This window comes from Hemiscyllium ocellatum, chromosome 4 (genome assembly GCF_020745735.1).
Source record: "Hemiscyllium ocellatum isolate sHemOce1 chromosome 4, sHemOce1.pat.X.cur, whole genome shotgun sequence".
Classification (NCBI taxonomy): Eukaryota; Metazoa; Chordata; class Chondrichthyes; order Orectolobiformes; family Hemiscylliidae; genus Hemiscyllium; species Hemiscyllium ocellatum.
Window position 1 is genome coordinate 27,739,852 of NC_083404.1, and position 24,805 is coordinate 27,764,656.

General features: G+C 39.8%; 1 protein-coding gene across 1 annotated transcript in view; it reads right to left on the minus strand.

The window, feature by feature from the left end:
* Positions 1–24,805, minus strand: part of enpp2 (ectonucleotide pyrophosphatase/phosphodiesterase 2) — a 103,372-nt gene that overhangs the window by 35,428 nt on the left and 43,139 nt on the right. The window contains exons 13-18 of the mRNA XM_060822830.1: positions 22,471–22,579; positions 18,268–18,393; positions 17,231–17,262; positions 9,544–9,671; positions 7,686–7,773; positions 2,153–2,240 (exon numbers count right to left, since the gene is read on the minus strand). Of these exons, the coding sequence (XP_060678813.1) occupies positions 2,153–2,240; positions 7,686–7,773; positions 9,544–9,671; positions 17,231–17,262; positions 18,268–18,393; positions 22,471–22,579 (571 nt within the window). The remainder of the gene's footprint in view (positions 1–2,152; positions 2,241–7,685; positions 7,774–9,543; positions 9,672–17,230; positions 17,263–18,267; positions 18,394–22,470; positions 22,580–24,805) is intronic.

Here is a 24,805-nt window from a genome sequence, read left to right on the forward strand (position 1 = left end):
GGGAGTGGGGAGGTCAGGAGAGGCTGCTGCTGCTGCAGTCTCTCGTATTGTATGTGCTGCAGGGGAGTGTCCTCCCTGCTGCTGTTTGCTTGTTCCTTTTCCCTTTGGCATCCTTCCCACTCCCAAATATTAACCAATATGTGTTCTGTAAGGTTTTAAACTAATAATTCCGCCACATAAGTTGGCCAGGGATGGCAAAAAAACACCAGTATGCCTTGGCTGTTAGGCAGAGCTGTCCACAGCAGTTCTATAGAATCGCCGCCATCTTGCTGAGTCCCATAATTAGTATTTTTAACCACTCTCAGTTATTAACTTGCATTCCTAATACTTTAAGTTTAACTGGCAGCCTTTTACTCATAACACTGCCCAATTGGTTTTCGCAGCCAATGTACAACACAGGAGATATCTGCATTTTCTGAAGAAGTGATATGAAGCCAAGTGGGAGATTTGCCTGCAAGTGGAACATGTGCAGGCATCATCTACCTAGTTTGATAGCAACACATTTTGCATGTACAGTTGTAAGGGATTTAAACATCACACGAACACCACAACACAGAGATGGGCCATTCAACCCAACCTGAAAGCTATGCCTTGGCTACAGGGCCTTCAATATGGATCCAAAGGTCCGTCCATGGAGGAGACTTGGCGAGTTAGCATGGAGGTTTTAAGAGAAAAGGGGAGTGGGGACCTTGGGTTGCTATGAGTTGGCCTAAAAGACTATAACAGGCCATGTTTGGGGTCATGAATTACCACAGATTGACATTTAGTATACTGGCTATATGTTATAATGGAATGCGTAGGGTCACAAATTGGCATTAAATTAAGATGGTGATAAAAGGGGCCTTGAGGACGAGAGGGAAGTTGTGGGTTGGCACTAAGTTGACATTGGGCCATTTGGGAAACGTGGAGTGGATAGAGGAATTTTGGTTATCATGCGGTGTGAGTGGGAAGCTGAAGGTTAAGGGTCTAACTGCTTTTGTTATAAATGGCACAACATTTCAGAGCACACAGGTGGGCCTTTACATTATCTCCCTTGGCATTTGACAGCCCCTGTAGCTGCTTGAAAACTGTTTCCACGGACAGCTATCCCAATTCCAGTACTTGCCGCCAAGCAGTGAGAATCCTGTGCCTCAACATTATTTCACCAAAGAGGGTTTCGCCAAGCCAAGAAATTTCCCAATTCTTCATACCTGCCATGGAAATGAAAACCTGGATCCTAGTCTCAAGATGCTGAAAAGAGTCTGAACTATGACAATATTTACATCACAGCAATAGGCTATTCAACCCAAGTATATGCCAGTGTTTACAACCCTCAGAAGCCTCCTCCCACCCTACGTTATTTCATTCTGTTAACATTGTCCTTTTCACCCTTATGCATGCTACTCGTCCCAGTGTGGTAATGTGGTATTAAATATCACATGCTATCCACTCTCCGTATAAAGGAGTTTTTCCTGAGCTCCTCACTGAATATTAATGCCTTAATTTATACTTATGACCCCGAGGGTTTGGTCACTCCACAAGTGGGAACATCTTCTTTCGATCTATACTGCCTAATGTCATCAGGTTTATAGGTCTCTATCAAGTCACCTCTCAGCCTTCTATATTTCACAGAAAAAAGCCCCAGACTCCTCATGGTTTGCTAACAGGGATACCCTCTTCTTTTTCTGATGTCCCATTTGTTACAACAATGCTACTGAATCACAGCCAAATAATTCAGCTTGAGATGATGTAGCAATTACAATTTTAGTAGGAATGGAAATGCCATCAGTGAAAAGCCAAACAAGAAATGGTTCAAAGTGATCTGTCCAGCAGAATGAGAATGGCTGAGAAGCATCGTGGTGATTAAGTGAAGTGCAGCAGAAAGATCAAGGTTAAGGAGTGATCATTGACATTTTGTCTTTTAAAAATGAAACAAAATTATTTTATCATATACATGCAACTCATTTGGCAATTGTTCATTAATTTCATCACCTTATACACATTTATTCCTGAAAGTTGTAACATTTAGCTTTTAGTCCATGTTTAATGTTAATATATAGAAATATTTCTATAGAGTACACCAAGAAACCAATGACTAGTTACAAGTTCAACATAAGATGTAATTATACTATTAGGAAATAACTTATTTTTACATATACTGGAAAGAACTTACCACACATAACATTATACAGTTCAATATTTTCAAATGGTGGAACCTTGGTTTTAAATTTGAAACTAGGTCCATAGCCTATGAAAACAGTCTAAAGAAGCAATAAAACAAGACAAGATAAATTAATGCATCAAATAATAGTACAATGATAACACATGCAAAGCATAAAAACACAAAATTCATTGTCAATATGCAAGTAGGGTGACAACATACTGATAAGCTCATTTCAGTCAAGCTATCACAGTCATCAGTAGAGTCAACAAGCAGCTCAACATGAACTTTAAAGATCAGGTGTTAGGTCCACTTGACTTGCTATTGTAAGAGAAATAAAGGTACATTGTAGTAGAGGCAAAAGGTGAGGATCTGGTTGCCTGCTTGGCTTCACACTTATAAAATGGAAGAATATGAGTAAAATTATGAAATATAGTTTAAAGATCACCACTTCTCCAAATAGTTAGTTCAATATAAGCACAGTACAGGGAAATTACTGATTGAATTTTAATGGGTGGAGTTTGACCTTTCTCATTTACACTGTTCAAATTTATTTTTGGTGGGAGGTTGTGGCAGTCATGAAATTAGGAATTAGGGAGAGTGTGACAGATGAAGGAAGCCCATGAGTTCCAGTCTTAGATCATTATTCCCACTGGGATTATACAGTTCCTGCACATATTGAATAAAAAGGCGTAACTCTCATATGTGATTCTTAATAAGGTGCATTCCTAATATTAAAAACATCAGTTCAGTTCTCTAAGAGAGATGATCTTGTTTTCAAGAATTAGACATTTTATTCTGATCAAATAATTAGTCTAAAGCAGAATAATCTATAGTAGTAAAAAGACAAGTTGTTGAGATTTGTTTTGGTTTAAATTAAGTTTGAATACAAAACATTCTTTGGGAAAGAATAGTCAATTTCTTCCACTTCATAAATTCTGTTAAATATCAGTGGGAAAATTCATTACACAAATCTAGCATGTTCATGCAGACAATTTTATACAATACAATGCAGCACAGAAACAGGCCCTTCAGCCCACCACCCGCCTGCACTGATTCCTAATCCTTATTTAGAACCACAACTTATTGCTCAAATGTGGTTTCTATCCCTCTATTTGCCTCCCATTCACGTGTCTATCAAGATACATCTTAAACATTGCTAACATGCCTGCTTTTACCACCTCCACTGGCAGTGTGTTCCAGGCACCCAACACCATCTGCATGAAACATTTTTCAGTGTTCTCCTCTAAACATTTCCCTCTCACCTTGAACTTGTGCCCTCTTGTAGAGGAGCTTTCCACCCTGGGTAAAAGACTACAACTATCCACCCTATCTATGCCTTTCATAATTTTATAGTCCTCTGTTTGGTCACCCCTCAGTCTCCATCTTTCCAGTGAAAGCAATCAGAGTTTATCCAACCTTTTCTTATAATTAGAACCCTCCAAACCGAGAACCAATTGGTAAGCCTTCTCTACACCCTCTCCAAAGCATCCATGTCTTTCAGGTATTGTGGTAACCAGAACTGCAAGCAATATTGCAAATGTGGTCTAAACAGATTTTCATACACCTGTAACATAACTTTTATATTTGATACACCAGCCATTGAAGGCAAGTGTGCTGTGTGCCTTCTCAACCATCTTACCCACCTGTGTTGCCACTTTCAGGGATCTGTTGACCTATACACCCACATCCCTCTGTATGTCGATGCTCCTAAAGGTTCTACCATTTATTGTATAATCTGCACCTGAATTTGATCTTCCAAAATGTTATCACCTCACATTTGTCCAGATTAACCTCCTTCTGCCATTTCTCTGCACAAATGTGCAACCTAGCTATATCCTGCTGCATCCTTTGATAATCCTCCTTACTGTCTGCAACTTCACCAATTTTGGTGTCACCCACAAACTTGCAAATCAGACAACCTGCATTTTCCTTTAGATCATTTATATATATTACAAAAAACAAAGGTTCCAGCATTGATGCTGCAGAACACCACTAGTTACTGATTCCATTCCGAAAAGCACCCTTCCACCACTACTCTTGGTCTTCTATGACCAAGCCAGTTCTGTATCCATCCAGCCCGCACACCCCAGATCCATTGAGACTATATCTTTTATATCAGCCTGACGGAAGTACCTTATCATGTCCTACTAAAGTCCATGTAGACAATATCACTGCCCTTCCCTCATCAAGCATTCTTATCACGTCCTCAAAATACTCAGTCATATTGGTGAGACCTGGTCTTACTCACATAAACCCACACTGCCTATAACTAACAAGACAATTTGTTTCCAAATGTGAATAAATCCAGTCTCTCATTAGGTTTTCCAACAGCATCTCACCACTGACATCAAGCTCACCGGCCTGTAATGACATGGATTATCTCTGTCTTCCTTCTTAAACAAATTGAACAACATAGGCCATTCTCCAGTCCTCTAGAACCTCACCTGAGGCCAAAGAAGATGCAAAGATATCTATTAAGGACCCATTTATTTCGTCCCTTGCCCCCCACAGTATCCTGGGATAGATCCCATCTGGCCCTAGGGATTTGTCTACCTTAATGCATTTCAAGGCACCCAAAACTTCCTCCTTCATTATGTTCACCTGCCCAAGAGAATTCACACACCTCTCCCTCACCTCAACGTTCCTCATGTCCCTCTCTTTGGTGAATACCAAACTCATTAGGGATTTTACCCATTTCCTCTGGCTCCACACATAACATCCTTCTTTTATCATTGAGTGAGCATACTCTTTCCCTTGCTACCCTCTTGCTTCAAATATATGTGTAAAATGCCTTGGGATTCTCCTTAACCTTGCTAGCCAAGGACATTTCATGTCCCCTTTTAGCATTCCTAACTCCCCGTTTAAGCTTCTTCCTCCTTTTTCTATATTTTCAAGGATTCATCTGTTTCTAGTTGCCTAGACCTTAGGTATGCTTCCATTTTTTAAAAATTGATCTGCTAATTTTTGTTGTCATCCAAGGTTCCTGTCATTCCTGTCCTTCATTTTCACAGGAACATGCCTGTCCTGCACTGAAATCAACAAGTCTTGAAAAGACTCCCACATGTGGATTTACCCTCAAACATTCTCTCCCAATCCATAATCTCCAGTCCTTGCCTAATTTGATTATAGGTGCTCTTCCCACAATTTAATACCTTTGTCCTAGGTCCACTGTTGTCCTTATCCACAATGGTCATGATTCCAAAAATGCTCCCCCACTGAAACTTTGATTAACTGGGTTGGGCTCATTTCCGAATACCAGATCCAGAATGGCCCCCTACCTTGTCGGACTATCCACATACCGTTTTTAAAAAAAAAACCACTCCTGGGCACACTTAACAAATTGCTCTCCATTCAAATCCCCATTACTAAGGGAGTCCCGGTCAATATGCTGGAAGTTAAAAATCACTGACCACAATAACCCTGTCATTTTCACAGCTTTCCAGAATCTGAATATATATCTCTCTTCCTCTACCTCCCGCTGGCAGCTGGGATGTCTGTAGTACAATCCCAGCATTGTGACTGCACCCTTCCTATTCCTGAGCTCTACCCATAATGCTTTGCTGTAAGATCCCTAACTAGTAATGCAACCTCCCCATTTCTTTTGCTTCTTCCTCTATCTCATCTAAAACATCAATATCCTGGAGCCTTAATCTGCCAATCCTCTCCCTCTTTCAAACATGTCTCTGTGATAGCAACAATATCATAGAGCCTGACTTAATGCATGCAAGTAAGTTCATCAGTCTTACCTGTTTTACTTCTTGCATTGAAGCAAATACAGGTCAAACTTCCAGTTTTGCTGAGCCCAGCAACTTCTTACTGACTGGTCTTCCTCTTAGCTATGTGTAGCCTTAATCTTAAACTCTTTCCCAGTCTCTATACTTATTGACCTGCTGCTCCAGACCCCACCTCTCTGCCACACTAATTTAAACCCTCCCAAGTGGCACTATCAAACCTACCTACCAGATTATTGGTGTCCCTCCAGTTTAGGTGTAATCTGTCCCACTTGTACAGGTCCCACCTTCCCTGGGAGACACCCCAATGATCCACATATCTGAAACCCTCCCCCCTACACTAGCCCATTTGCCATGTGGTCAACTGTACTATGTTTCTGTTCCTAGCCTTAGTAGCACTTTGCATGGGAAGTAATCCTGAGATTACCACCCTACTTTTTAGTTTATTACCTAACTCCTTGAATTGTCATTGCAGGACCTTGTCACTCTTCCTATCTATGTCTCTTGTACCAACATGGACAACGACTTTTGTCGGTTTACCTTCTCATTTCAGGATGCCCTGTACCCACTTAGAAATATCCATGACCCTGGCACCAGGTAGGAAACGTACCATCCTGGATTCTGTCTTGTAACCGGAAAAACACCTATCTGTGCCCCTGACTATCAAATCTCCAATTCCCATTGCTCTACTACACTTGGTGTTTCCCCTCTGTACAGCAGGGCCAGCCATGGTGCCACTGCTCCAACTGCTGCTGCCGTCACCTGATGGGCCATCCCCCATAGTACCCAAAACGGAATACCTGGTTGACATCTTTATGAATAACTTTAAGTAAGCTCCTGTATAAACTGTGTCAAAGATGGCTACCACTTTGATAGTGAATTTTTGTGCAAGACAGAAGATGAAAATAGAAGGAAAGAGAAAGGGAAGGAAAATTTTTTATGCCGTTCCTCTCTCTCCCCTTCTTTTAGAACACACCTGACTCTGGAGATAGCATATTGCTCATGTTGAAATTTGACATCAGTACTTCTATCCAAGCACTGAAACCAGTGTGGCCAATATTATATTCAGTGATCAGTTAGGGGAGGTGATGGTAGAGTGGTATTATTGTTGGACTGTTAATCCAGAGAGCCAGGTAATGTTCTGGGACAATGTTTTGAGTCCCAACACCATGAATTTGAATTCATTAAAGAAAGATCCAGAACTAAGAATCTAATGATAACCTTGGATCCGTTGCTGATTGTCAGAAAAACTCATCTAGTTCACCAATGTCCTTTAGGGAAGGAAACTGCAATCCATATCTGGTCTGGTCTACATGTGACTCCAGACCCACATGTGGTTGATTTTTAACTGTCCTCTGGGAATTAAGGATGGGTGATAAATGCTGATCTAATCAGCAATACCCCCATTTCATGAATAAGTATTAATAAGAAAAATACAACCAAAGGTTATATTTCTAAGAAGAACTACAGGTATTATTTTATTTGTGTGTTCTGGGTTGCTGTTTGCCTAATGATACGCTTCCAATGCCAGCTCAAACAAATGGATAAATCAAAAACACAGAGGTAGATATGGAAGGAGGTCTTATGAGGACCACGTGTGAAAGAGACATTTTTAAAGTTGTCCATACAGAGCAAAACTCCATACATGGATAATTATGGAAATGCCTCTACAGCATAAACTATTCAGAATGAAGATAGAAAACAAAAAAAATGCAGAAGAGTAATATCATGTGATATGACATGTTCTAAAGTTAGAGTTGAAGGAGTAGTTTGAAATGTTTTACTCTTCAACAAATCTGCACAATTCCTACCTGCATACTATTAATTTTATTATCATAGCCATGGTCGCCTTGAAAATTGCATTTTCCTGAGAGCTTTCTGGTAACTTCCATTGGTTTCCTGAAAGCAGAAAGGAAAGTTATCCTATGATTTTTTTTAAAACACAAAATAATATACATTAAACATATGGAGATCAAATGACCTGCAGTAGCATTTTCTGGTCATGTAACTTCCTGTATGAATGGTTCATTGTATTATTTAACATAATATAAATCAAAAAACAATAATGCAAATTTTGTCTATTTCTTGATTACAAGACATTTTGCAGAATGGGACTTGTTTCTCAATGCAAACACTCACTCACCCTTAGATTTGTGTTCTTCTTCTACACTAATTTCAAAATACAATATAAAATGATATCTCTATATATTGAATTCTGTCCAAAGAAAGATACAGAGGAACATCTCTCTGATAGTCATCAAAACAATAGTGCCCATATGCTAACTTGAATCAAGTCCCATTCAATCATCAGTCAGTTCACTGACTTTTATTGGTGCACAGTTAATTAATACTTAGATTTTAAAATACTCATCCATGTTTTAAAAGTCTTCCCTGGCCTCACACCTGCTGACATCTCTAATCTCCTCCAGCCACAAAAGCCTCTAGGATGTCTGCAAGCCTCCAATTCTGGCCTCTTGAACAATGTTCCCTCACATCTACTCAGAGGGTCAATGCACAATGGACACATTGACCACTAATTCTAGAAGTTCCTGTCTCGGATAGACATTGCAGGTTCCTACAGCAGCCCAAACAATTAGAGGGAATGTAATACTTGAACATTCCTGATTTTAATCACTTCATCACAGACCTATGCCTGTGGTGGAATGCCTGTCACAGTTATCTGCACCCCCTCCCCTCTCCATCCTATTAATATAACACAGTTGTTGGGCTGGAAGGCCGTTTTATTTTATATATTGCCCAGCTCAAATCGCACTTGCAGGGAGCTACAATATTCAACACAAGGAAGTGTCAAAATTATCACACCACACATGTGGTCAGTTTTATTTCACAATGTAAAATTACCTGTAATTTATGAAAAACATTAAAGGTGCCAACATAATTTAACCTAAAAGCACCAGACAATGTCAAATCATCAGGGTACAGGGCCCGTATACATTTTATCTGAACAGAGAGTAATTTCGTGAATGAATATATAGTAGTCCATACAAAAGTGAAAATATTGCAAATAACAGTTTAAAAAACAGCTCAAATTATACTGAAGGTTAATATAGAAAACACATAATAGCACCATCATAGTTTACAGGGGAGTATATAGGAAGTAAGAGACTGATATTCTAAACTCTCACAATCCAAAATCTGTACACAATGTGGTGTAAGAAGTATTGCCAAATTTTGGATATTCATTTACAGAAAAGAATTAAAACTTTTCAAGGAGTCCTAACTCCATGGTGGTCAAACATTTACCATAAAAAAGAAATAAGCAGGCTATGTTTTAAGTGTACAACAACAGAGTGCGCTGGTCAAAAAAAGTGTGGCAGCATCTGTGGAGAGAAAAACAAATTTAACATTTTGAGTCCAGTGACCCTTCTTCAGAAGTCTAGACAGGAAACATTGAAATAAAGCAAAACTGCAGATGCTAGAGATCTGAAACAATAACAGAAAATGCAAGCAAAACTCAACAGGTCTGACAGCATCTACGGGAAGAAAGCAGAGTTAATGTTTCAAGACCAGTGACTTTCATCAAAACATTAGTTCTGTTTGTCCCTTTATAGACACTGCAAGACCTGTTATATTTCTCTCAGTGTTTTTGCTTCAAATATCCAGTAGTTGTGTTATTATTTATGCTACAAGTGTAATTTATTTAAGTACCTTGCTACCTGCCACTTCCTCTCTACCATTAAATGGACATCTTCAATTCTTCTATTGTTGGCATAATGTAAACGCTTTGGGAGGTTCATCTTCAAATATGGCTTGAAATGCTGATCTGGTTTTTTACACTAAAAAACAATTGAAATTGAGCAAAATCTATAGCATAAAGATAACCAAAAAAAATGCTTACAATGCTTTATCAGTAAGTTACAGTTGCTTTGGAGAATGAATTATTGGTCATTTGTGAACAGTGAAAACTGCAAATCAAATTACGTCATTAGACATGGCTCTTGCACTCAAGATAAGACAGAGTCAGGCACTGTGCAGGTGACACTGGAACAACATTGTTACATGTACACTTACCTTATATATTAGTAGATCCAAAATTTTACAAATTTAGATTTGTAGAAATTAACAGGAGCAAATAAGGAAATTTATATTCGAGTTGTAACTTAGAGAAGCACAATCAGTTTTTAAATATTTACTGTAATGATGGTGCACCAACACACTGCACCACAGAGTGTGGCAAATGGTTTTCTATACATCAGTTCCTACACTGCTGTTCACTATAAGGAGACTCTAAACCAAGAGGAAGATGCGATGTAGAAAGAACCATACAAATCAAGTTTTGTTCATCTTTCAGGTTGCAATCTTATCAGGCTCTGAATGTTGTGGACTATGCCAAGGTGAGTGGTAGAATTGGGTGGGATGTTTGGTGAATTTCATGTCTCTGTTGAGCTCATCTCATCACATTTTGTACACTTTCCTCAGGCAGCTTAACCACATTCTTGCCAGGCAATTGTGAGCTCCCATCTGTGATTATTATTGCTTGTTAAACACATTGCTCGGTCTGACTTGTCATGGGTTATGATCTTACCAACCTCACTGTACAAACTAGCTGTTCGAAAAACCCAACACGGAAACCAGAGTGGACTCTACGCAACCTCAGACCTGCGCTGGCATGGTCTGATATACTGCTGGTCTTGGGGCAGGAGCAAGTCCCACCTGTGCACCAGCTCCCTGCCCACAAACTGGGGGCCAATTTTCCTCTGTCTAGCTGGGAAAATGTCAGGAACCATGCAGGACAACTGTGGACTGACAGCACTTGTCCAGGTGCACAAATGGGCTTTGAAAGATGGTGCTGGCGCCAGGGATGCTGATCAGTTCTGGGATCTCCTGTGAGAGCTTCGGGAACGGCATGTGGTAAAATGGGGTATAAACCAGATATAATGCTCACCATAAGGCGTGGAATATCAATTAATGCAGTGAGTTTGCTAAGTTACGGCGAGAAAATTCACTGGGCCTCGTGGTCAGAATCACTATCAAAACTTGACATACTCTAACTTAGTCAAAAAATCAATAAGTTTCAGCCTGTGGTGGTTTATTCCAGAGCAGCATTTGTGAAATCTTGTGATCAGGCCTTATAAAATCTCCACTGTAATGGGTATTATGTGGTCAAAAGCGACTAACACATTAAGGGAAAAATTTCTTCTAAAACAAAAATCAAAATCTGCTATTTGACACTTCTTAAAAGTTCATCCCACATTGGTAAAAAATATTTGCCAAATGATGGCCCAAAGCCATTTTCCTAATAATCATCACTTTAGAAATTGGGAAAAATGGTGTGTCTCAAGGTCAGATTGACATACTTTGGGATTATGCTGCTGGGACGTGCCATGTTTAGAAGGTGCAACTTGGTTCATTTTTACTCAAAGTTTGTTTTAGAGTAGTGAACATGTAAATTCTGTCCCTGTTGGCATGGATTCAACTGGCTGGTTTATCATCCAAGGAATTTTGATACAACCTGAACCATGAGGGATTGTGGGCTGAAGAGAATGGGTCCAAATGAAATAGTGACCTTAGGAATCAAAACAATCTGAACATGAATCAACCTGAATTTCACCTGGAAGTCTCACAATGGCAGACGTTCCTGCCAGGCCGCGTGCCCATACTTTGGCTGGAGAATAGGCATTTGTCAAGGATTAATTAGAGAGGAGAAATAATCAAAAAAAATCTAGAAAAAATATTGGGGAAGTGGGCCTGATATATATTTTTATGATTAAGTTACAAAAGTCATGGAGAAGATTGGAGTAAGTTGTTGTAGTGGAGAATAAAAGTTGAAGTTTTTAAGACTTTAGAGACTCAGGGCATATAATTGGTCTGCACATCACACACACTTCGGTTGCTAAGGTGCCATTTACAAACTAAAATGCCATCAAACCAACACTTGCAAACTTCATTCAGCTGATAGTGTGTGCAGCTAACATCTGACAAAAATATGCAGAGCAGGTAGGTCATGATAGCATTCATGGATTGGATGCCAGTTTTGGCAATACAGACATTGATACTGTCTCTTAATCTTGCACAGTGGTCAGCCCAGCAGTCCTATCTCTACCTCCAGCACAACTCAAATCCTCAAGTCCTGAAGTTTACTTAGTTCATCATCACCTTATAATTTCCATCCATTTTATTAAGTATCAGAAATATCCCATTTTGCTTCCAAAATGTATTTTCAACATGTTTTAAAGTTTCCAAAACTTCTGCTCTCCCCATGTCCCACCACAGTGTTTGTAGAATACAATAAAGGAGGACAAAGAAATGGTGAGGAAAAAGAGAATAGAATAGGAACATAAGGTAAGACAAGAGGTCATTCAGCCCATCAAGTCTATCCTGCTACTCAATGCAATCATGGCTGATCAAACCTGTGAATGCCTTTTACTCCACCATCCCCATGACTCCATGAATCACTGGAAATCAAAGATATATCAATTTCTTCATCAAGCATGCTTCAAAGATGTGCAAGTTAGGTGAACAGTGTTCAGAGATATGTAGACTAGGTGCATTAGTCAGGAGAAATTTAGAACAATAAGTTAGGGGAGTGGGTCTGCGTGGGATAGTCTTTGGAGGGTTGGTGTGGATTTGTTGAGCCAAATGGTCTGTTTCCACACTGAAGGGATTCTATGATGTTATGATGCTCAAAGACTGACTTTCCACAACACTCTGTGATAGAGGATTCCAAAGATTCACAACCTGGTGTCAAAAAAACACAATCTCAGACCAAAGTAGCATTGTCCTTATTTTTAAATTGTGTCACCTGGTTCTAGATACCTCAGTCAGGTGAAACATCTTGCCTGTAACCACTCTGTCCACTCCTTTAAGCATTTTGTGAGTTTCAATTAGATCACCTTTCATTCTTTGAATACAGGCTCAGTTTGCCCAATCTCTCTTCACAGGACAGTTCCAATGTCCCGGGAACAAGTCTGCTGAACCTTAGTTGCACTTCCTCTATGACATTAAGAGACTTCTTGAGTTAAGGGGAATATTCATGAAATCTAGCAAAAACATAGAAATGAACTGGAAAGCTTCTACAGGTACCTAAAAAGGAGACTTTGGTGAAGAAGAATGTGGGATCATGGCAGGCAAAGTCAAAAGAACTTATGAAGGGGAATAGAGAAATGGCAGAGAAGCTAAATGATAACTTTGTGTCTGTTTCAGTGAGGAAGATACAAGAAATCTTCCAGAACTAGAGATCCATGAGTAGGGAGAATAAGGAGTTAAAGAAAATTAATATTGGTAACTAACTCATAGTGGAGAAATTAATTAGGATTAGAAGTTGATAAATCCCTGAGACCTTAAAGTCTACACCCCAGAATACTGAAAGAGATGACCATAGAGATAATATATTGGCAATGATCTCCCAAAATTGTATAGATTCAGGAACGATTCCTGAAAATTGAAAGCTAGTAAATGTCACCACACTATTTAAAACAAGGGGTAAGTGAGAAAACTGGGAACTGTGGGTTACATCAGTGGGAAGGGAAACGCTAGAATCTATTATATGAAGAATATGATAAACAGACCCAAGGATAGTAATGATTTGATTAAGCATAGTGAGTTTGGATTTATGAATAGAAAATTGTGTTTCACAATCTTGGAGTTTTTTTTTGAAGGTGCTGCCAACAAAACCGATGAAGTCAACAAACATAGTATACTTGGATTTCCATAAAGCTTTTGATAAGGTTCCCACAGAAGACGGGTTAGAAAATCAAAGCAAATTGGCTCAGAGTTGATATACTGGCACTCATTAACAATTGGCTAATAGAAAGAAATACAGAGTAGGAATAAACAGGTCACTCTTAGTTTAGCAGTTTGTGTCTAGTGAGATACCACAAGGATCAGAAGGTAGGCCCCAGCTGTCCGCAATATGTTACAATAATTTGGAGAGGGGGACCAAAATGTAATACCAAATCTGCAGATGATACAAAGTTAAGCAAGTATGTGTGCTGTAAGGAAGATACAGAGCAGCTCAGGGAAATGTGGACAGCCTCAGTAATGGGGCTATAAAATGACAGATGGAATATAATGTAGTAAAATGAGAGATTATCCATGAGAAGAACAGATGTTCAAAGTATTTCTTAAGTGGTAAAAGGTTAGAAAATGAAAAGAAGTTTTGAAAGGTATCCTTTTCAATAAGTGACTGAAGGCTAACATATAGAAAGCTATTGGGAAGGCTAATGGAATGCTTTATTGCAAGTCTTTATTGAAGTCTTTATTGCGAGAGGAACTGAGTAAAGGAGTAATGAAATCTTGCTTCATTTGTATAGAAGTTTGGTGTCCAGAAGGTATTAATGCCATGGAGGGAGTACAAAGAAGTTTCACCAGACTTGTTCATGGGATGGTGGGACTGTCCTAAGATGACAGATTGTGAAAACTGGGCCTGCATTTTCTAGAAGAATGAGAAGTGACTGATGCCCTACAACAGACTGGAAGGGACAGCCAGCTTAGATGCAGATGAAATGTTTCCTCTCTCTGGGGAGTTTAGAAACAGAGAGTATAATTTAAAAATAAGAGAAAGCCCCCAGTTTGGAAAAAGCTCAAGAGAAATGATTTTACTCAGAAATTTGCAAATTTTACCCAGACCCCAATGGAAGGTCAGTCTTTGAGTCTGTTTGGAGCTTGATAAATTTCTGACTAACAGTGCATGGAGGAAGGCTTATGGAAAACGTCTGGGTAAAGGACTCCAAAATGATTGAGTAACCATAACTGTACTATGTGGGGGAGCAGGCCCCTGACTGCCTACTCCTGTGCCTATTGACTCAAGTAAATAGATGGCAGCTGATCATTTATAAGACAAACAATATGCAAAGTGATCAAGCATCTTCACTCGAGAACAAAATTCCTGGACATCACAGCAGGTCAGGCAGCATCCATGAGAAAGAGCAAGCTAACATTTCGAGTCTAGATGATTCTTCATCAAAGCAGTGAAGCATCTTCACTCCACGTGATACAAACTACTATGAGCATGCATTGTTCTTCTGCATGAAAAACAAATTAGGCACACTGGGATTAGCTGCTGGTCCTCTTGAATTAATCTCTTGGGCTCTGAGTAATGCTTCTTGGTATCAACCAATTCTCACACCTCATGCTCAGGTGACCCTGATGGGGCGGGGAGGGGGTTTTAAGACTCTGGGTGGGAGGGGCTATGAATGGCAGATTTGATCCTGAGCCTGATGGGAATAGTTTAAGGTGTAGGGATTTTGTTTGAAAGAAATGAACGTACCTTTTCAATATTTTTGCAGCAGCAATCAGACCTCGAAAAGATCTGTCTATTGGGCCACATAACCACTAGATAAGACAAAGGGGATTGAAAGGACTCATGGCTGTGAACATTGTGTCTGAGCTCCAGCCATTGCTGCCTCAAAGCTGTGACCCCACCATCTCACCTCACAACCCCACTGAGGCTTTGAAAGCTCTGTTCAAGGGAATGCCTCATAAAACATTTGCTGGTCTACTTAAAACCATAGAAACATTATAGATCAAATCTCTTTAGGATTTCATCTGAAACTGAATGATGGGTCCATGTTATTAAAGCATCACCTGATCCTGGTGGTTATACTAATATATAGTGACAGAAAAATATAGGTGGTTTATAAAAGGCAATTTCAATCCAACAACAGGTTTATCAATTTTAAGTCAAACTGCAGACATGTAATAATAACCAAAGAGAAAATCAGTTCCAGGTGCTGAAAAAAAGCATTACCAGCTTTGACTATATCTTTTTGGTATTCTTTAATAAGCAGCAAAAGTAACTGGTAGAATTTAAGGCTGTGTTTGTTAACACTAATGCATTTGTGCTAAATTAAAAATCACTCAACACCAGGTTATAGTCCAACAGGTTTATTTGGGAGTACTAGCTTTCGAATAAACCTGTTGGACTATAACCTGGTGTTATATGATTTTTAACTTTGTCCACCCCAGTCCAACACCAGCTCTTCCACATCATGGCATCGGCTTTAAATTGTGAATGCGCAGTTTTCGGGAGATGCAGGTGGAGCTTTGGAAATGGGGGACGTTGGGATGGCTGGGGAAACAAGATCGGGACTGGGTGGAGAGGGATCAAGGCAAACAGGTGGTGGGGGAAGAGAGATTGGGACTAGGGGTGTAGGAGCAAGAGATAAGGAAAACCGAGGCAGTGTAGAGGTCAAGATCTGGGAAAGAAGCAGAGGGGAAATGGAGGGGGACAGCTGGGCGTTGGGGGTGGAGGGAAAGAAGACAGAGGAGAAGGTGGCCTCTTGGTTCCTGGGTTCTCCTAGTCACATCCAACCCCAATCTCCCAGGTCTTGACCCTCTTCTCTCTTCACTCTGAGGGCTTTCCTGAGATCCAGCATCTCTCTCCCACTGTGGAACCCCAGTTCAAAACACCATGCTCTTCCCTGTGTGTGTGCTGTAATGGACTTACACATGGCACCATATAAAGTCTACGTGATGACGTCAGTGCTTGGAATGATGCATTCCCCAGTCAGCACAAACAGATAATTGCCTACAGTTACTAATGTCAGCAAACACTGCCATTATTTAAAGTGCAATTTGCTTCAGTTACACAGGCCACTGGTGAGACCACATCTGGAGTACTGTGTACTGTACAGGTCACCATATTTACTGAAGGATGTTAATGCATTGGAAGCAGTTCAAAGAAGGCTTACTGGACTAATATCTGGAATGAGCAGGTTACCTCATGAGGAAAAGTTAGACAGGTTGGGCCTGTATGCTGTGGAATTTAGAAAAGGTGACTTCATTGAAATACATAAAATCCTGAAGGTACGTGACCAGGCAGATACTGAAAGGATGCTTCCTCTGGTAGGAAAACCTAGAAGTTGGGGACACAGTTTAAAAATAAGGGGCATTCGTTTAAAACAGAGATAATGAAACAATTTCCCTCTCAGAGGGTTCAGTCCCTTCATCAAAATGCAGTGGATGCAGAATCTTTAAATATTTTTAAAGCAGAGGTCATAGATTCCTGATTACCAAGGAGATGTAAGAGTATTGAAGATATGCAGGGATGTAGAATTGAAGCTTAAATGAGGTCAGCCATGATCTTATTGAATGGTGGAGCAGGCTCAACTGGCCTGAGTATCCTACTCTGTTTCCTTATTTGTACATTACAATGATGGGAGTGTAACTCTTCCAGTAATTAGATCAATATGTGAGAAAGGGTTTTCTGTGTCAATGTTTGCTAGCCTTTAATTACCTGGCCATTCATTTCAATAAACAGGAATTTATGTGCCAGTGAGAACAAAAACAGAAAGTTCTGACTAGCTCTGTATTTATATTAGATTTCATTAATATTCTGAATGCATGTCCTTGTTTTTAAATATTAGCTTTCGATCATGCATTGTTTTATACTCACAGTAAGGTTAGCCACCAATGTTTTGGGATCATCTGTAAAGAAAGGTTAACATGAAACTGTAAAAATGAGGAGATCCCAATGGATTATTGAAGAAACAGGTTTTACCCAAGTTTACAATATTCACAACTAATCACAAACCAAGAGGCGAGCAGAACAAATATTTTACAAGCAACACAGCCTTCAAACAACAATACAAGCAGGTTACCGCACGTTACGAGGGTACATCTTACCAATTCTAATGCAAAGACAGTTTATCCGTAACTTAAGTACATAGATCAACACACCTTACAGAATTTTCTGTTCATTATTTTTAATGTTTGGAAAACCCTGCAAGAGCTGTTTTCCACTTTATCCAAATTTTGGCTATGTTGTATCATCATACCCTACTTCCTAAAAGGAACTGGGATTCATCAAGTCATTCTCGTACTAACAGCTAAATGGTGGCATGTTAGAATTTTGTACTGAATACACAAGTGTGAGCACTGGGACAGTCAGCAACATGTCTATCACTGGAAAAGAATAGATATTTGTTCAGTCTAATTATAAGATATGACTGTTCAGGTTCCTAAGATTTAAAATGAGCACCCACAGTCATACTGGAGTCTTTGCACCTGTCAATTAAGACTGGAATACACTGATTAACCAAATTAACCAATCTATAGAAATCAGTAGCTTTGCCCTGCGGTTTCTGATCACAAGGACAGAGGCATTTAAAACATTCCCAATGTAACTGCAGCATATCAGTATTAAGTACACAGTCAGCAACAGAATTATTTGGACTGAAATATAACGCAGTGAATTGTGTACCATGCAGGCATCCTGAGGCCATCATTTATAACCGTTATATATGTGGAAGATGCTGAGGATGAGGTCAAACCAGCTTTCTTTCTTGTTGGTTCTTTCATGATCTGGTGTAGATTCAATATGGCAGATATATCCTACCAACTTGGTCTGCTTAGAGTAAAAGCACTACCAAACCACTCTTGTAAATCAAAAGCAAATATTAAGGATATTAGTTCTCCCACCAATTTACTTACATCTGGGATTGTTACTGTATCTGGAGCGAATACGTCCCAGAGTTCCAGGATACAAAATTATGTCATCAACAGTAGAGAGGTAGTTACTCAAAAATTCTGTTCTTTCACAGCTTGCATCTTCCATTCCTTTAAAATAATCACAAGTACCATGAAGTTATCTTTTCTTTCTAAATTTCAATATGCAACTGCAGATCAGATTCAGTCAGTTTTGGCTGTGTTCAAACAGTACCTTATACTCTGATATATTCTTGAGTGTATTGCCAAGGTTATATATGTTTAGTGCAGGGGACTAGTGAAAATCACTGGCTGTAGCATGTGAAGAGAGCTATTGGATGTCCATTCTGAGCAGGATCATGCTTGGAGCAGATGTCCCACTGGAAATTCTTTTAACATAGCGATTTCCACTAAAGAACGCAAAGACTACTGAAAACAATCTTTCAACATTCTTTTCGTTATGAAAAGATCTGAACAGAAGTTCCAATTAAATTGTCACTTTTTTTGTATAAATCCTTCCCTTAAATTATTGTGCACTTATATAGGGATAAGTAACCTAATCTGTTTAACCAGAAAAGAAAAACTGGAAACTAGAGCTCATGTTAGCCTTTGTAACACTTCAGTCTAATTCAGTGATATTTATTAAATGGTTATTAAATGCCATAACATTTAATTGATAATTTACTTCATCAACTGATAGGTTATTGTAGCATATTGATGTGTCATAGAATTCCTGCAGTGCATAAAGATGCTATTCGGCCCATCAAGCTTGCACTGACCCTTCGATTAACATCCCAACCAAACCCTGGGATGATGAAGAGCTTATGCTTGAAACGTCGACTCTCCAGCTTCTCGGATGCTATCTGACCAGCTGTGCTTTTCCAGCACCACATTTTTTGACTCTGTTCCTAGTTTTGGTGGCATACCTTAGATAGTTTGCCTAATTGCCTTTTCTTCTCCTGCCTTTTCTTCATTTCAAGTTTCCACTGAGAATCAAGTGACATATACATTTCAATGGGTTTTCTATTCTTGCTTCAGAAGATTTGAGTGGGTTGGTGGTATTCACCTGCTTATACTGAAAAATGTGATCGCTAGGTTCCAGAACGATATGGGATATTTTGTTCATATTTGGAGAGATCATTTGTCCAAATGCATTTGAAAAAAGCTAAAGGCAACAAATTAAAGAGGCATTACTGCTCCATTTCTCATTTGTTGTTCTTAATTAGACTTATCAGACACCCAGCCAATCTCAATGCACCATGTCATACACCCCTCTTGACCTGCTACCAATTAAACAGTTGACTAATGGCCACTTCAGACCTCAATCCATCTCCGGTCCCTTTAAAGTGTCTTCTCAGCAGACAAGAAAAATAGCTGCTTTCCTGATAAGGTAGCCAGCCTGCCCTGTCTACTGAGTTTGAGGGAGCCTCCGTTTACCTCAGTCTGGGGATAGGAACATGGCGCAACTGTGCGCCTGTTAAAAACCACCCTCAGCCATTGCCTTTGACCCCATTTTGCCCTCAATTTACATGTGCACGGACACACATACACACATTAAATTTTCCAAGCTCCATAATATCGGTGCTCATCTGTAAATCATGTAACTTCTGTTTTTTCCTCACTTTGGCCATAGTCATTTTGCTTTTGATTTGATGTTCACCATCTTAGAGTCACAGAGGCATAGAGATGTACAACACGGAAAAAGACCCTTTGGTCCAACTCATCCATACAAACCAGTTATCCCAACCTAATCTAGCCCCATTTGCCAGTACTTGGCCCATATCCCTCTAAACTCATCCTATTCATGTAGCCATCCAGATGCCTTTTAAATGTTGTAATTGTACCAGCCTCCACCACTTCCTCTGACAGCTCATTCCACACACGCTCCATCGTCTGCGTAAAAAAGCTGTCCCTTAGCTCCCTTTTTATATCTTTCCCCTCTCATCCTAAACCTATGCCTTCTAGTTCTAGACTCCACCACCCCAGGGAAAAGATTTTGTCGATTGATGATACATACTCCTGTCAACATTACTTTGCTCAAAAACTGGTGGGTCATTCACCCTCACCCAAAAGAGAATTGTGACAGAGATCTGTTGCAAAGCTAATGAGAGCTTGAAGAGTAACGTCACTTCAGTGAAATTGATTTTGTTTCTACAATGCATAATTGAAGTACTGTGGATGCTGAAAATCCTGTGTAAAAACTGAGAAAGCTGGAAATACTCAGCTGATCCAGCTGACAGCATCTGTGGAGAGATAAAAACTGAGTAAATGTTAACATCACAGACATGAAGTTATTTCTCCTGGTCTCTCCACCATTAATGCCAGACCTGCTGACTCTGTATTTGTCATTCATTCACAGGATACGGACATCACTGGCTAGACTAGCATTTATTGTCCATTTGAATCACCGTGGAATAGGTGGTAGTGAACAATACTCCCGATACCTTTTTTTTTCAGTGTGCAGACCTCCAAGATCTGAGCATACCATTGACTTCTGAAATCAGCATGCCAACCAGCATGCCCAGAACCTCACTGCATGGTCGCACAGCCAAGAGGGAACTTTGCTGATGAGCTCAAAAACAGAAGTTGCTGGAAAAGCTCAGCAGGTTTGGCAGTAACTGTAAAGAGCAATCAAAGTTATCCTTTTGGGTCTGGTGACCCTTCCTCTGAGTTCTGATTTCTCTTCACTGAATGCTGCCAGATCTGCTGAGCTTTTCCAACAGGTACTATCATTGTTTCCGGTTTATAGCATCTGCAGTTCTTTGAGCTTTTATTATTGGTGAGCTATTTACTTTAATTGTTGCAATCTTTGCAGTGTAGGGACACCCACAGCAATGTTAGGAAGGAAGTTTCAGGATTTCAACCTGGCAACATCAAGGAGAGGCGATATATTTCCAAGTCAGGATGGTGTGTGGCCTGAAGGGGAATTGCAATTGGTGGTGTTCCCATCCATCTCCTGTCTTGTCCTTCTAGATGGTAGGTGTCACAGGTTTGGAAGGTGCTGTCAAAGCAGCCTTAATGCATCTTGTAAATGGTACACACTGCTGTCACCCTATGTCAGTGGTGAAAAGGTGCCCAATCAAATAGGCAGCATTGTCCTGGATGGTCTAGAGTTCTATTATGTGTTGTTCAAAATGCCCAGATCCTGACAAATGGACAGTTTTGTTGAGAGTGTAATGCTGGAAAAGCACAGCAGGTCAGGCAGCGTCCAAGGAACAGGAAAATCGATATTTCAGGCAAAAGCCTTTCAACAGGAATGCTCAAAACATTGATTTTCCTGCACCTTGGATGCTGCCTGACCTGCTGTGTTTTTCCAGCACCACAGTCCTGACTCTAATCTCCAGCATCTGCAGTACTCACTTTCGCCAAATGGAGCGTATTCCATCACAATCCTAACTTGTGCTTTGTAAATGGAGGTTTTGAGGAATTTGTGCTTTGTAAATGGAGGCTTTGAATGACTCACTCTGGTACTCCTAGCCTCTGACCTGCTTTTGTGGCCACCATATTTATATGGCTAGTCCAGTATGGTTTCTGGTAACCCCCCAGGATGTTGATGGTGGGGAATCCAGTGATGGTAATGCTACTGAATATTAAGGCAAGCTGGTTAGATACCATTTTGTTTGAGATAGTTCTTGCCCAGCATGGATATTATCACCACTTACCAAGCTAAGCCTGGATATTGTCCTGGTTTTCCTGCACATTAAGCTGCTAATGATTCAGAGTAGATTGGGTGCTCATTGTCTGGGTTGGATTTACCTTGCGTTTTATGTCTTGATTTATAACTCCAAACTGTTCAACACAATTTACATGTTTTATAAATTAAATATTACATTTGCGGCTTGCTAAGATGAGATAAAGACAGAAAGTGATGGAGAAACTCAGCAGGGCTGGCAGAATCTGTGCAGGGAGAAATAAGTTAACGTGTCAAGTTCAAAATAATTCTTCTTTAGTGTCCAGACCTGTTGTTAGTTCAGAGCTCCAGCATCTGCAGTATTTTGCTATTACATTATACGATCATTATCAGAGGTAAGTCACTATTGATCACTTCTTTATTTTGAACCATATGTGAAATTCAGGAAAGATGCATTGAGGGCCTTTCTTAATTTGTTACTCAGTCACTTATGATGACACAAAAAAATCAGTATCTTTGTTACTTTGAGGAATGTACGAATTTCATCATGTAGAAGTTCAGATGGCTTAATATCTTACCATGGTCACCAAGAAAGATGATATTGACACAACGATGCAGTTTCATCTGTTTGAGTCCATCCATCAGCTGCCCTACAACTCTGTCAGTTGTTCTAAGAGCATCAGTGAGCTAAAAATTTAAGTAGAAATAATAACATTTAAAAGAAACAATTTGATTTATTTTAATGAATATATAAAGCTAATCATAAGCCAGTCCACTGCTTAATCCAATAATTTATAATTCTTTGGTAGTACAGAACTTGAGTATTGCTGAAAAATACTCAGGGTCGAGAGTGTGGTGCTGGAAAAACACAGTAGGTAGGGCATCATCTGAGGAGCAGGAGAATCAACGTTTTGGGCAAAAGCATCAGGTTTCCTGATGAAGAGCTTATACTCAAAATGTCAATTCTCCTGCTCCACAGATGCTGCCTGACCTGCTGCGTTTTTCCAGCACCACACTCTCGACTCTGATCTCCAGCATCTGCAGTCATAGAGTCATACAGTCATAGAGGTGTACAGCATGGAAACAGACCCTTCGATCCAACCCATCCATGCCGACCAGATATTCCAACCCAATCCAATCCCACCTGCCAGCACCCAGGGCCATATCCCTCTAAACCCTTCCTATTCATATACCCATCCAAATGCCCCTTAAATGTTGCAATTGTACCAGCCTCCACCACTTCCTCTGGCAGCTCGTTCCATACACGTACCACCCTCTGTGTGAAAAAGTTGCCCATAGGTCTCTTTTATATCTTTCCCCTCTCACCCTAAACCTACGCCCTCTAGTTCTGGATTCCCTCACCCCAGGGAAAAGATTTTGCCTACTTACCCTATCCATCCCCCTCATAATTTTGTAAACCTCTATCCTCACTTTCTCCTTCCATTTTGTTGAAACATTTTGTCTTGCACTCATCAGGAGATTTGGCAAGATGTACCAACGAAAATAACAAACAATCCTTTTATACTTTATGAGAATAGAGCACATGATTAGTTATCAAGTGGAATATAATTGGTAAAGGCATTACCATGGAGAATGAACCCATTAAATAGTGATGGCCAGTTAACTATATGGTTTTGTTTAAATTTTAGTCTAAGCAGGTTTACTCTGATTGATCAATGCATTGCCTTGAGAAATGAACCAGAGAATGGGCCAGCCATTCTTTAACCAAAATAGTGTAATCATTCATTTAAACAAGCAGCCCTTTTAGCATGCTAAACGTAGTCATAAACTATGAATCAAGGTTGTGGTGGAATTTTTTTTTGTCTTTAGATTTCATATTAGTTTGGCACAAATTAGCTGATCTAATGACAAAGAGAAGAACTGACAAAAACTTGGAACCTGGAGATTTTAAAGGAATTATAAGCATTAATTTACAAATGATGTTGGAAGGACCATTAATACTGCACATCTAAGGGTAGAAGGAATAAGATGCAAAGTTCATTTCAAGAGAAAAATAGTTTCTCATGCTTTATGTAAAGACATATTTCATCAGAGCAGACCAACTCTCCTCAATTTTCTTCAACAACTGAATGCAAATAATGAATAGAACTTGAATAAATAAGAAGTCATGCAAACAGTAAATCAGCTGACTTCAAATTTCCATATCACAAAAACTGCAATATCCAAGAAAAGTGTTGTAACAAGGTGTGGAACAACAAGACCAAGAATACCAAACTGTGAGTCTATAAAGCTTGTTTTCTCAGTGTACTCCTCTACAAAAATAACATGGGATAGCAGAATAAAAAGGCTGAACAAATTTATGCTATTGCTGCCTCGAACATACCTTTAACATCCCTTGGCAGGACAATGTCACAAACTTTGAGATGTTAGAACACAATAATTACATCACAGAACACTCATTGCTCAGGACTTTGTAGTGCAGTGGTATTGTCCCTCTCGGCCAAAAGGATTCAATTCCCACCTGAGATTGTCCTCTAATACGCCTGACCAGGTTGACTGAAAATAACTACACCCATTGTTATCTGTGGCTTTTTAGTCAAATTCATCAGACAGAATATGGCAAAATATCCAAAGATCTTCTGTATGATAAACTGCCCTTTGGTCATTACCTGGTGGATTCCTTTTACAGGGGCACCTGCAAGAAAGATGTGAAGATGATCGACATCATTGTGGACAAATGGGAGATAACCGCCAATGAATGTGACCTCTGGAGGCTTGGAGGGGCCTCAGACGAGACAAACAGAAAGGAACAGCTCAGCAGGTTAAGAGGAGGACCCAATAGAAAACAGAGGCCAATAAACCCTGCCCCTTTTTCAGCTCATTGTCTTCCCTTCCGCAAGTTTAACAGAGACTGCCACACCACAATGGTGTACTTGAGGCCAACCAGGTAAT